Source organism: Anoplolepis gracilipes, chromosome 7, assembly GCF_047496725.1.
Source record: "Anoplolepis gracilipes chromosome 7, ASM4749672v1, whole genome shotgun sequence".
NCBI lineage: Eukaryota > Metazoa > Arthropoda > Insecta > Hymenoptera > Formicidae > Anoplolepis > Anoplolepis gracilipes.
Window position 1 is genome coordinate 10375581 of NC_132976.1, and position 13780 is coordinate 10389360.

Sequence of the window (13780 nt, forward strand, 5' to 3'; positions counted from 1 at the left end):
ATCTGTGTAAGCATCTGAAAGCGACGAAGAACGTCATAAAATCGATGATCGATAATCGAGACAAGTAATCAAAATAATATGCAAGTTAGTCAAATTACGAGAAGCGCGCTGTAAGTCAAAAATTGTGGAAGGAGGAAACATGACTTACGAACTTAAACTAGTCAGGATTATAGAAGAACTAACAAAAGACAGAAACTCAGGTGTACATCGCGGTAGCAAACGGCTCGTGAAACGAAGGATTGTCTGTTTTTTATTGTATCTCAATTATTAATAATTTTTCTTATTCAATAAAGTTATATATATTTTTTTGATATAAAAGAAAATTTTTGAGGATTTAATTAGAATATCCGGACATCTGTCATATTGTTGTTAGCAGTCACAAGAGAGCAAGTACAAGAAATGTGTGTGAATAATATTGTGTAAGCGAGTAACTTGAATGAATATTCAAATTGTTATCAAAACTTGATTAAAACCTAATTTATATTATCTTATATTTCATTATAGTTTTTTTCCAAAACTCTGTTGATAATTCTTTATCACAAAAGAAGATATATACTTACTAACGAGCTTCCAAAGTGAATGGATGTACATGTATATAACTAAATATACTGCATTGTGTTTTATTTTTGCTAATCAAATATATTACATATTTAAAATATCGTATTGTATTACGTGTTGAAAACACATAGTGCTCGCTTGTATATTATTTGAAAAAAGATCACGTAAATCTATTGTAGCTGTGGTTGTGTGAAGTTCTGAAGTAAATAGACAAAGTATTAAAATGAAGAGAAAGCATATAAATGACGGTAAGATAATTTTGTATGTTATAGATATTGATAGTTTTGTATAAATGTGTGCTGTATAGAGGAAAGCTCAAATTACAAATGTACATACGTACAAACAACAAACACAAACGTTATAATCGATATATTATTAAAGTAAATGTAAATTAAAAGAAATAAATGTTAGAGAAATGTAATCTCTCAACAGTTCAGAAATTCCAAAATTGAACTAACAATAAGTTTAATAACTAAATTACTATACATATATACAGAGTATTTGTTAATGCCTAACAAGTAAATATCTCTTGTTAAAGTTACAAAAAAGTTTAGTGAGAGAAATTTTATTTCACAACGAAGCGCACGTAAAAATATTTTTTTTTTAGTTGTAACTTTTTGAGTTATAAAAGTCATCATTTTTTTAAACATAACTACCCTAATTTTATAAATATAAATCAATTCCTCGCAATATTTGACGTAAAAGTAATAAGGATAAAATGATTAAAACTATAATATATAAAAATTCCGTATTCTAAGCTCACTTATCATTAAATGTGTTTTTATACACATGTTTATATAAAATTAAAGGCATATTTAATGATAAATAATCTTAGAATATGTGTTTTTGTATCTTCTACAATGTTCATCTTTTGATCATCTTATCTCAATAATTTTATGCACATATGCATAGAGGAATTAATAGATGTAAAAAAACACAGTTGTATTTAAAAAAAAATATGTAGCTACTCGTTGCAAATGCATTACATCAATTTTTTATATTAATTGATTCCTCTCATTATTCTACGCGTAAAATTATTGAAATAAGATAATCAAAAAATCAATATTATACACAATATATAGTTTATGTAAAATTATATCAAATTATATATATAAAATAGATATTTAAAAAATAAAGTATTAAAATAAATATTTTACGAGACTCATAGCTCTTATAAAATCATATCAAATTAAAGTATAAAATATTGTAAAATATCCCATTTTTATTCATTTTACTTTTTTGCCGAATATTGTCAATTATTTTCTTGTTAGATAAAAGTTGTTTGGCTCTGAAAGAGGAAAAGATAAGAATATTAGTTTTTAATACTTACATTCAAGAAGTCATTTAATATTCTTATCATTTTCCTTCTCAAAAACAATTTTCATGTAAAACATTTTTTGCTATAATGGGTTCTTTTAACCTTCGATAAACATTTTATTATATATAATAGTTACTTGTATTATTTTTCGACATAATCGTCGTGCAAATTAAGGCACTTATCGCCACACAATAGCTCGCGAGAAAAACTTTTATAAATCCTTATCAAAGTACGATATCGCTAATTTCTAGCAATGGTCATCAGCTCCTCATTACCTTCGAATTGCTGCGCTCTTTGTCACATTTTCATGCGTATGAACAGGTGAGAGTTACTCATTGTCAGTGCAAGGTCTATAAGACTATAGAGTGAGTAGTTGAACTTCATCATTATACTGTTTTAGAAATTTCGATGGAAATTTTTCGATCACTCTATAGTCTGGACTTTGCACAGACTTCGACCTTCATGTGTTCACATACATGCAGCTATAATTAGAAATGTAATGATTTGGTAAGGAGGAGTTTATAAGCAATGCTGTAAAAGTTAGCTGATATTTCCAGTTTAGCAATATCGTATTTTAATGAGAACATACAAAAGCTCGTGCCGTATTAAGATATTTTATGCACATATTTGTTCTAATTCTAATGGCGCTTGTGTCAAATAGTAATGTTATATATAAGTAATTTTTATGTATAATATTGTATATATAATATAATAAAATGTTTTTTCTGTTTATTTTATTTTACAAGCCTACCGGATTTAATTTTCAAATAGCCCTTATACAAATATGTATATTAATAATTGATAAAAATATGTAGAGGAAGGGGCTCATCTCAAATGATCTTGGTCTCGACGTATATTGTTAATATCATCATTCGAGATAAGCCTACTCATCTTACATATAATACTTATTTGTAATAATTATTATATTATTAAAATAATTTATTGTATCCGCGCTATTAAATAAGTAAAAGTAAATTAATTTATTAATTAAAAGATAAACGAAAGAGATTAATGAATAATAATAGATAAATTATAAGTTATATAAATAATTAATATAAAAATTAATTTTAAAGTAAATTATTCATACACACATATCATCATATTTTATTGTGTTTTAGTACAAACGCTGACGGTGGATGAACATTTCAAATTACTGCTGACAGAAAAAAATGTAATTGACTCAAAACTCATTAACGAAACAACACCTGATGATTTACCAGATTGGTATAATGAAAAATTATTCAGAGAGTAAGAATCTATGTATGACAAAATATTGAAGTTACAATGTAATCAATGTTTTACAATATAATCATAATTATCATGTAATTCATGATATAAACAAAAGAAAATATTTTTTATTCTTTGTTTTTTTCTTAAACTGTAAGAGAAATATGCTCAAAAAATATTAATTATTATTAGTGACAGATACAAATGTTTAATTTCAGAGCTCAAAACTATTATAAACGAAATATGATGGCAATTGGACTATCTAACATTATGGGACTTCTTGCAATAATAGCAATTCCAGATATATTACGGGTATGAAAAGTTTACATTTTTATATTATATATTTATATTATACATTTTTATATTATATATAAAAAACATATATATATATATATATACATATAATACTTTTAACATTATTATTAATTTATTATCGTTTAATGTTATCATTATTTTATTATTTTTTATCAATATTTTATAATTAAAAAGATCATCAAAAAAGTTATTTTGGGGAGTTTTGTTATTTTGGTGAAAAGAGGTATTTTTTTATGAAATAACGAACAATTAAAAATAAATTTTGTTTATCTTTTTCGATAGGTCCTCGTATACACTAAAAAAAGTAATACACCTCACATAGCTTTCAGCAGATATAGCCAAACTCTATTGCACATACACAACTTGTATATATGTGACCCAAATAAGGCAGATTCCAAGTAAGTTTCACTCAAATTCATATTTAATCACAACATGTTTTACTTATATATTTTGTTTATTGTAATTTGTTTTATATTATCTTAAAACACTCAATTACATCCTACATTTTTTCTTGGTTTCAGTTTCATGATCTTTTATATCTATATTATTATCTGCCTATTTCTCATTTTTTTCTGCTTCTTTTTAATATACCATTCTTTTAATCGGAGGACCCAAATTAATTCTATTTCATATCTTAAATTACATCAATCATCATGTTATGCCATTGGTCAAATACTAAAATTTCAATTGTTAAAAAAATGTAATATTTACATAAATTGAATTTCTGAATTCTATTAGTTGGTACAAAACGATAAATGTAATTCACTGGAAACACAAGACGAGTAGCACAAAATCAAAAAAAGCTGATGTTGGAGGAATTTATCAAAAAGATTTGGCACTTACACAATTTGCTTTTTTGGGATATGTTCTTCTTACGCCTAAATCTATCGGAATACGCATTAAACCCGAAGAAGAAGAAGCGTTTATTCATTTCTGGCGTGTAGTAGGCTACATGCTAGGAATTCCTGATAAGTAATACATAACAACTATAAAATGATACATTTTATTGAAGAAGATCAACATCTGAACATAATATTCTTCCTTCTTCTATCAGAATTTGATATTGTAATAAAATAACTATATAATATAATATAGGCATAGTAGCTTTTTTATCGCCACCCACCCTTCCTCTTCCACAGAGTTGTATTAATTAATTTGTTATCAACAGGTTAAATTTATGTCGCAAGAATGCAGTTGAAACTCACGAATTATTGCAAAAGATAAGCAGCAATATTTTGACAAATTATTTAAAGGAAGCTCCAGCCGATTTCTACCATGTAGTGTCAATTATTGTACGTTCATTATGGTATATTGATGCAACTTTGGACACAGATGCTCTCTTAGCATTTATTTATCGATTACATAATATCAAATGTGAGTACTTTAGTATTTCTGTTTTCATTATTTATATAAATACTAGGAATGTGCCAGATATCCGGCAATTATCTGATATTCGTCTACTTTTTTACAATCCGACTGGATAGCCGGATAGTGTTTAACTATCCGGCTGTCCGGCCTATTTAACCATTTTCCACAAAATTTAGAATTAGTCTAATTAAAGAGCGTATATTCTGGCATCTATGTGTGCCATATTTGTTTTAAATAGTTTAAATAGTTAAGTTAAAAGGTTTATCAATATTATCAATATAAATTAAGTCAATTATGTGAAATAGAAAACAGTACATATATAATTTTAATTATATCTGTTGTTTTATTTACTGTAAAACACAGTTAAATGTTTTTCTTTTTTAGTTTTTTTGCCGGATATAATATCCAATAAAAAAACCCTCACTTAACATTTTTTCAATATTTTATAATTTTTTTTCACCAAATTAAAGTACTCTTGAAGCCGTTAAACTTTTATTCAACAGTTTTTTTTCTATCTCTGATAGTTTCGACGATATTTAACTTCAAAGGAAAAACCATTTTTTTTTAAGGAGAATTTTACCCTTTAAACATGAGATTGCGCACGTATAAAAAAATACGTGCCTCTTAGATTTTTGTGTTTAACAACATATTTTAAGGAGAATCACAATCGATTCCGGACAGTTGTAACGTGTTTCTTGTTAGAATAATTTTTATGTTTGCTTTTTATTTTTTTTTAATATATTCTTTTAAAAAAAAGTATAAGTAAATTTTAATTTTATAAAAATTACATTTAATGTGTGATTAATTATATAGTAGCAAGTATAGATTTTACCATTGTATAAAAAATACAAGATGTATTAATATTAATATTAGATATTTATATAAATAATATTTTTATATTTTGTTCAAAACTTATATATTGCGAGGCACATTGCAAAAAATCTCTTAAATACTAAGATTTTTGTGACGTTTACTGATAAATATACAAATAACTTTTAATTCACCCAAAATCATGATATGCGCATAAATGTTTCAGATTCTCAGATAAATAAACATAATTCATTTAATTAAAAATTATTTATTTTTTAGATAAAGTGCCGCTTAAATGGTACAGTTGGCTAAACATGAACTATCGTGATTTGATGCTTTATCTGTGTCGTAAGTAGTATGAATTTTGCAATATTTTGTTGTATTATCAGTACACTAATTTGCTCTTGTTTTAGTTGTACCTCACATCGGACAAGTAGTAAAACTTTATTTTAAGTATATACTTACATTCTCAATCTGGTTCATACAAATATGGCCTGTGCATGCATGGATGTCATATGGAAAAAAAAATAGTCAAATTAAGCTATATCCTAAGTATAACAATATATAATTTTCATTTTACTAAAGATTCTTTACATTGAACAAAGCTATATTTTTAAAACTATAAACATGTAATACATTTCTTAAAGATGAAATAAAAATACAATTTAAAAATTATTATAAATGATTATTAAATCGAATCAGGTAAGAGCAGATTATTGCACAAACCGAACAATTAATTTTTACGTCTTTGAATGTTTCACAATTATTTTTGCGTATCAAACTTTTCCAGCTTTCCTAATTTCTTGCCCTATATATTGACATGTATATTTTATTGCAGCTCTTTAACTATCGACTTTCAAGGTAACGGAATTGCCTCATTTTAAGCTGTTGTACGGTTCTTTTAGTGTCGTGCCAGCTTACTGAAAATATATTAATGAATAATTTTATATCTGTGTATTGTAAAAACGATTTGTATATACAGTCGGACCTCTTATCCTACGACCCTCCTATGCTACGAAACATCTTATCCTACGACAAAAAATCCTCTCATGCTACGACAGCGAAAAGGGAATTATACCCTCACTCTCAAATGTTTGTCGTAGGATCAGAGGTTTAAGGGGAAGATTCCAGACCGAAAATGTCGTAGGATAAGAGTTCCGACTGTATTATCTTAAGATATGTAAATCTTATTTTTGAGCAACTGTTTGATACACATGCAAATACACACACTATATACTTGCTACATACACATATGTATGTATTAGTACATTTAGAATTTATTAAATATAGCACTATTTTATTAGAACATTCAAACCCACAAAAGTGGCTTTGGGTCAGTCTAAAGGTTAATCATTAAAAAGTCATCAATCATCAAGCTATTTCAAAGTTTGTTAGCTAATAAGACTTAACAAGAATTGAACATTTCCTGCCATTTCGCATTTTTTCATTGTAACTTTAATATGACCTTAACTATAATATACATATATAGCCATTTTATTCATCAAGAGACGTATTACAGTTGTATGTAATAAAATGTACATGTTGTTAATTTTAAAAAATTAAGTTATTTGAAATAATTTTAACGGCTTTAAAATGTTAACTTCTCTTAAAAATAATTTATCACACAATGGCCACTCCGATGCCAAATAATCACCGAAAAACAAACTATTATCTTGTTCATATTTTGTTCAGTTTCAGAAAAATTAGTTTATAATACCTTCAATAATTCACCCATATATATATATATATATATATATATATATATATATATATATATATACATATATATATATGTGTGTGTGTGTGTGTGTGTGTATGTGTGTGTATGTATGTATAATAAATATATTATATAATATTTTAATTAAGCGAGTCAGCTCTGATAACTTTAACTTTGACATTTATTGTCAAAATCATGAGCAACATTTAAAAAGTTGTAGCTGTTTGAGCATTATTTATTAAAAACAAATAACAAAAAAAGGTTCTAATATATTACATATACAAAATGAAAAAAAAATTAAATTAATAAGCTAATTAAAGCCGAATGGAATAGTAGAAGCAAATAACTCTTGTTATATGAATGTTGTATAAATCTTGCCTTAGAAATCTTTTTTAATTATAACGTATGAATGTTTGGAGCCTTTCTTTAGATTAGCTTCAAGAAATAAATAAAAAGTACGTGTTTGACTTTAGTTCCTATTTCTTCATTTTTGATAAGTCTTTTGATGATTTCAGTCAAAATATTAATTTTCTAATCAGCTAATTAATTAACTTATTGCATATATTGAAAAAATTATTAACTAAAAGTTTATGTAAAAAATTATTAAATAAAAGTTTATGTATAAGATTTGAATAGATTGTCAGTAAAAAATTAAATATTATACAGTTATATTAAAAAGTTTACAATTTATATAAATATTAGCACGCAAATTACATAAACACACACAAACATATGTACACATACACTTAGGCAAACTCACACGACTTCATCTGTAATGTTCAAAAATTTTTTTAATTAAAAGTAAAAAATAAACGTATAGGAAACTTTATGTCTACAATTTTTCAGGTAAGACGAAGTCTATTATTCGTTCGAGTCCATATAAGTTTACAACTTCTTACGCGTAACGAGATTACTCGATGCTTTCAGTATGCTGTGACGAGCTGTATAGTTCCATACTTCATATTTGCAATTTTTAATGCAAAGCGAGATTAACATGTAAACAAAAGTAAATCTCATGTGAAGAACAATACAAAATTACATAAATCATATAATTATAAACTTTGTCACACACTAAAAACACTGGACATAAGTGAATTTTGCTACGCATGTAAAGTTGCAAACCAACATGAAATCACTTATATGTAATTAATATGGCAATAAAAAACCAAGGAATCTTAAAATGTTCTATTCTATATTCTAGTGTTATTTCTCTATAAAATGATCTTACATTACTGCTCAATTATTCATGTGCCTTGTAATTATGCGTAAAAAAAATGAAAAATAGAACGTAAAGCATATTATTTTTATCCTGTATGCATAATTAATAATAAGAATTAAGAGAAAACTAAAGAGGGAAGAAGATTAATAAGTTTCCACTCATAAGCCTCTCACTTTGACGAGCAGTTTGTAATATGACCTATAACAAGACACTGCTCCGCTGTAACTTATAAGTTTACTGTGTAATATAATTTTTCATTCTCAAATATATGTCAAAATAAAAAATTATATTTCTCAAAATCATTTCACGAACAATATGAGTAATTAAACTATAATATCGTATTACGTTGTAGCAAAGTGAATACACCATTGTATTGTGCATATTGAAGACGTATTCCGCTCCCTATTTTGAAAGAAATTACGTAACACATAACGTAATATATGTTATATGTTATATGTATTTAACGTAAGACGAAAAATTATTATTTTGTTGTAATTATTACTTTCAATAAAAAGACAGAAGCACAAGATGGAAAGGAAACATATTGATGATGGTAAGACAATAATTTAGATTGATTAAAAAAATCACATTTTAATCAAGATTCATTATTAATCAAAGCAATGATGTAGATTAAATCTACTTTAAAAATTCTATAATTTTAAATATCTAATTTAAGTTTGAATTAGTGATATTAATGGATATTATATGTATGTTGTATGTGAGTGTCTTATTTTTTAATATTTTTTAATATTTATTCTAACTTTTAAATTAACACAGTGATAGAATACATATATGTTTTAGAGCACTTGAAAAATTATTAAAGTATACATCAAAATCTTTTTTTATTATTTAAAGGAAGTAGAGAATTACCTGCATTACATTTTGAACTACAGAAAATAATTTTTAGATATGTCTAATAATAAGTATCTAAAAAAACATATGAGAATGTTCTCAAAATCTTTGAAAGATTTTCCTATAAAATCATATTTTTCAATCTTTGTGTACTTTTTTCTTGTAAATTACTGATTAGAGTGTTATAATTTTTTAATTTGTTTAGAAATAAATAATTCACCTATATATATATATATATATATATATATATATATATATATATATATATATATGTGTGTGTAATAAATATATTATATAATAAATATATTATAATAATATTATTCTTTGTTAAAAATTGTCAAAAATTGTTTAAAAATTAATTGGTGGAATATCAATTTGAACATGTATATATATGTGAATCTCAATTAGAACTATGGGGAACTCTTGTAAAAAATGATAATTTTCAATTCGTTTTAGTACTTTAGAGAGAACAGTGTCGTGCTAATTTCGCGAAGTTAGCACGGCATTTTTTCAATTTTTATTTTTTAATGTATGGAATGCGGAACTCTTTTCAATTTTTATCAGAAACTGTAGAACTATGAAAAGTGCTATTAGAAGTCTTATGCGTCGTCTACAATGGCAGCAAGCAGTACAGAGTACAGAGTAAGCAGTAAGCAGTACGAAATGGGATTTGGTCATTTCATCGGGAGTAACGAAATGAAACAATCCTATTTTGCACTGCTTACTGCTTACTCTATACTCTGTACTTCAATACTTGCTGCCATTGTAGACGACGCATTAGTATTTTTTAATATTTGTAAAATGTCGTGCCAACTTCAAAGACGCCTTGTATTGACTTTAATTATTTATTATATTGTAGTGCAAGCACCAACGGTGGACGAACATCTCAAATTAATAATTGAGGATGACAATGTACTTGATCCAGAATTAACCGATATAACTTTCAATGATTTTCCAGAATGGTATAATGAAAAACTATTCAAAGAGTAAGTATTACATATATGACAAAAATACGCTGAAATTCTAATATATACATATAATGAGAGGCAATAATGAATATGTGCATATATTGATTCATGATATAAGAAATATACGTGATTCTTTTTCCCTCGGATTCATGAAACATTATTTCATTAATATGTCGGAAAATTAACACAAAGTACTTTGCGTATGATTTGATTGATTACATATGCAATAAAAAACGTCAACATATCACATGTATAATATAATTTTACATTATGTATAAGACACACATTATGTGTTGCCTCGAGATTTATAAAATAAAAAAATAATCATGGTAGTGTTATTTATATCTTAAGTTTTTTTTTATATAAAGAAAGATATAAAGAAATAGTAATCAATTAACAAAAATAAAAATATAATTGAACTAATTTAATCTTTGTGTTATATTTTTCTAACAAATATAAATTATATCAAGTAATATATCAAATCAAGAAGTTCCTAAAATTAAAAAGTCGACTTTTAGCAATAAATAAATTATTATCAATTTATATTTGATTTAGCATTGTCTATATTAAATTTACAAGTTGCAAGTAACCAATTTTAGGGGTCAAAACTATTACAAGCGAAACATGTTGCTAGCAGAAATGACTTATGTAATCGGACTTGTTACAATCTTAGCAGTCCCAACTATACAGCAGGTATTCAAGTTTCATTTTTTCGTTCTAATATTTTTGTACTAATAATTTTGTACTAATATCCTACATTTGTAATAATACCTTACATTTCTTAAAATAAGCGAAATGATCATTTTAGAATAATGACTAATATTCTTTATATTTAATAATATTATAATAATCTTCATTCAAAAGAATGGAATTATATAAATTGCAACATATTTAATAATTTATTACTATTAAATAAAATGTATTGTTACAAATATGTAACGAAATAGTATTTCTAAAGGAATAAAAAAATGGATTTTATTATTTTTTAATAGATTCTCAAGTGCACAAATCGAAGCAGTACACCTTGCGCCGCTTTCAAAAGACACCTTGAATCACAGTTGCATGTATTCAACATAGTTATGTGCGATCCAAATGATGTACATTCCAAGTAAGTTTATTTTAGAAATGTGTAGTTCTTTTTATGTATACTATAATCCATATTAAGCAATATTTTATTATCTAAAATATATCTATTATTAACAGTTATTGAATTAGAAAATCATTGCAGTTCTATTTTTCAAATATATATTTTTGTGTTTTCTAAAAAGAAAATAACACACAGAAACGATATTAATTTACTAATTTAAAATAATTTTATATTAATAAAACTAAAATACAAATTAAAAAATTCTATATGTTAAAATTTAATGGCATTAGTATTTAATATATATTTATTAATTTGTAAATAATGCTTTAGTATTAGTACATTTAATAAAATGTAAAATGCAATAAAATATACTCAAACTAAACTTTTAATCAAATATTAAAAACTTTGTTTGTAAATAATATATAAAATTATACAATATATATTATGTTTAATGAATTACCGAATTATTCAATTTTTAGTTGGTATAAAACAATAAATGTAATTCGCTGGAGACATAATATGAGCACCAAGATATCAAAAAAAGCAAATTTCAAAGGGATTCTTCAGAGAGATATGGCATTCACACAATGCGCTTTATTAGCATACATTTTTATTCTGTCTAAATATTTCGGTTTGTGTAATAAATTAAAAGAAGAAGAAGGAATTAATCATTTCTGGCGTGTGATAGGCTACATAATAGGAATTCCCGATATGTAATGGATATGGCAATTTCAAAAGATGAATTTTACATAAAATTAACTTAAATCTAATGTTTTGTCATATAGTTTCTTAAAAAAACAAAAAAATATATATATACATGTATATACAATATGTAATTGTTTTTATTTACAGATTAAATATATGTCGCAAGAGCACAATAGAAACTCGCGAATTGTGTCAGAAGATTGTCAACAATGTATTCGCGAATTATTTGAACAATGTTTCGTCAGACTTTTACCATTTAACATCAAATGTATTAGATGCATTGGGACATATAGATATCACTTTGAATAAAGATGCTTTGTTAGCATTAACATATCGACTACACAATATCGAATGTAAAAGAGAAAATTCGATTTTATTATTTTACTAGTTAAATAATATAAAATATTTAAATATATATATATACAATAAACATTCAATTAAATATCATTCACTTTAGACAAGGCGCCGCTTGGATGGTACAGTTGGTTGAATATGAAATACCGTGACTTAATTTTTAAATTGTATTGTAAGTATCAATCACAGATATTTTATCACTTTATGGTATGCTAATTCGTTTATCATATTTCTAGTTTTACCTTATGTTGGAATGGCAGTAAGAATTTATTGTAATTTTACAACGATGCTCATGTATTGGAGTGTGATGACATTACCTATATTTGCATGGCTGTCATTTGGAAGAAAAAACACTCGAATCCATCTTTATCCTAATTACAAATAATTTTTCGATTATGTCGAAGCTATATATAAAGAGACTTGAGCATTTATGAAAGCTAACGGTTGCATGGTTAGTGGTAGTAATTTTTTTTAATTTAGTTAACTTTTTAACACGGTAGGTTTTTAATATAGAAAAACTAAACTAATAAGAGGAATAAACAGGATTAATGACAAACATTGTCATTGTCTATAAATAATAATCTTAAAATATGTCTTATATTATTTTGTTAGTTTCAAAAAAGATATTCTATAATTATCTCACAATCAGTTTTACTCTAGATAGAGGCATTTTTGAGATTTTAAAAAAGGATTATCTTTTTTTTTTTTAAACAAAAGTATATATATTTGTTAGAAATGAATTCTCATTTTTCATTATTTTATATATTAAAAAATGTGTTAAAATTGAAATATAAAAGAATCAATAATTTACAAAATAATTTATAATTTATATCGATATATTATAACAATAATAATAATAATAATAATGTTTATATTGTACAAAATAAGTACACGTCTATAAGATATTACATATAAAATATGTAATTTATTTAAAATGTTTTCTTTTCAATAATTTTATTTTAACACCTATATATATATAATAAAAATATATTAATTAAAATGAAAAAAAATACATAATTGTGCAATTCCGTCAACAACATTTTTCAATAAAACATATATCTTAAAATGGCTTAAAAGTATATATTAAGTTTATATGTGTATATGTATATATACATATAACATTTTTTTATTAAGTTATTACATATATTTATTTTTATTTGTTGTATGTATTATATATATATAATAAATACATTTATGGAACAAGGTAAAACTAACAAATAAAAATAAATATACGTAATAAACTCATAAAAAATGTTAACTATAAACATTTTATTTTACAAAA

At 24.9% G+C, this 13780-nt stretch overlaps 2 protein-coding genes across 3 annotated transcripts; both read left to right on the forward strand.

Annotated features, from left to right (window-relative positions):
- The first annotated feature begins 6 nt into the window (after nt 1-6).
- LOC140667953 (uncharacterized) lies at nt 7-6268 on the forward strand. Its single transcript, XM_072896394.1, has 9 exons — nt 7-419; nt 505-806; nt 2995-3124; nt 3322-3415; nt 3701-3816; nt 4157-4390; nt 4587-4792; nt 5876-5944; nt 6010-6268. The coding sequence occupies exons 2-9, from the start codon at nt 782-784 to the stop codon at nt 6162-6164; spliced, it is 1029 nt and encodes a 342-aa protein (XP_072752495.1). The 5' UTR covers nt 7-419; nt 505-781; the 3' UTR covers nt 6165-6268.
- A 2429-nt stretch (nt 6269-8697) lies between these two features.
- On the forward strand, nt 8698-13103 carry LOC140667657 (uncharacterized). Of its 2 annotated transcripts, XM_072895793.1 has the most exons (9): nt 8710-8773; nt 8885-9085; nt 10244-10370; nt 10952-11045; nt 11345-11460; nt 11919-12152; nt 12292-12497; nt 12602-12670; nt 12735-13103. In XM_072895793.1, exons 2-9 carry the CDS (start codon nt 9061-9063, stop codon nt 12881-12883), a joined length of 1020 nt encoding a protein of 339 aa, XP_072751894.1. In that variant the 5' UTR covers nt 8710-8773; nt 8885-9060; the 3' UTR covers nt 12884-13103. The 2 variants fall into 2 exon arrangements, with proteins under 2 accessions (XP_072751893.1, XP_072751894.1); XM_072895792.1 differs by having other exon boundaries at nt 8698-9085.
- Nucleotides 13104-13780: the final 677 nt, after the last annotated feature.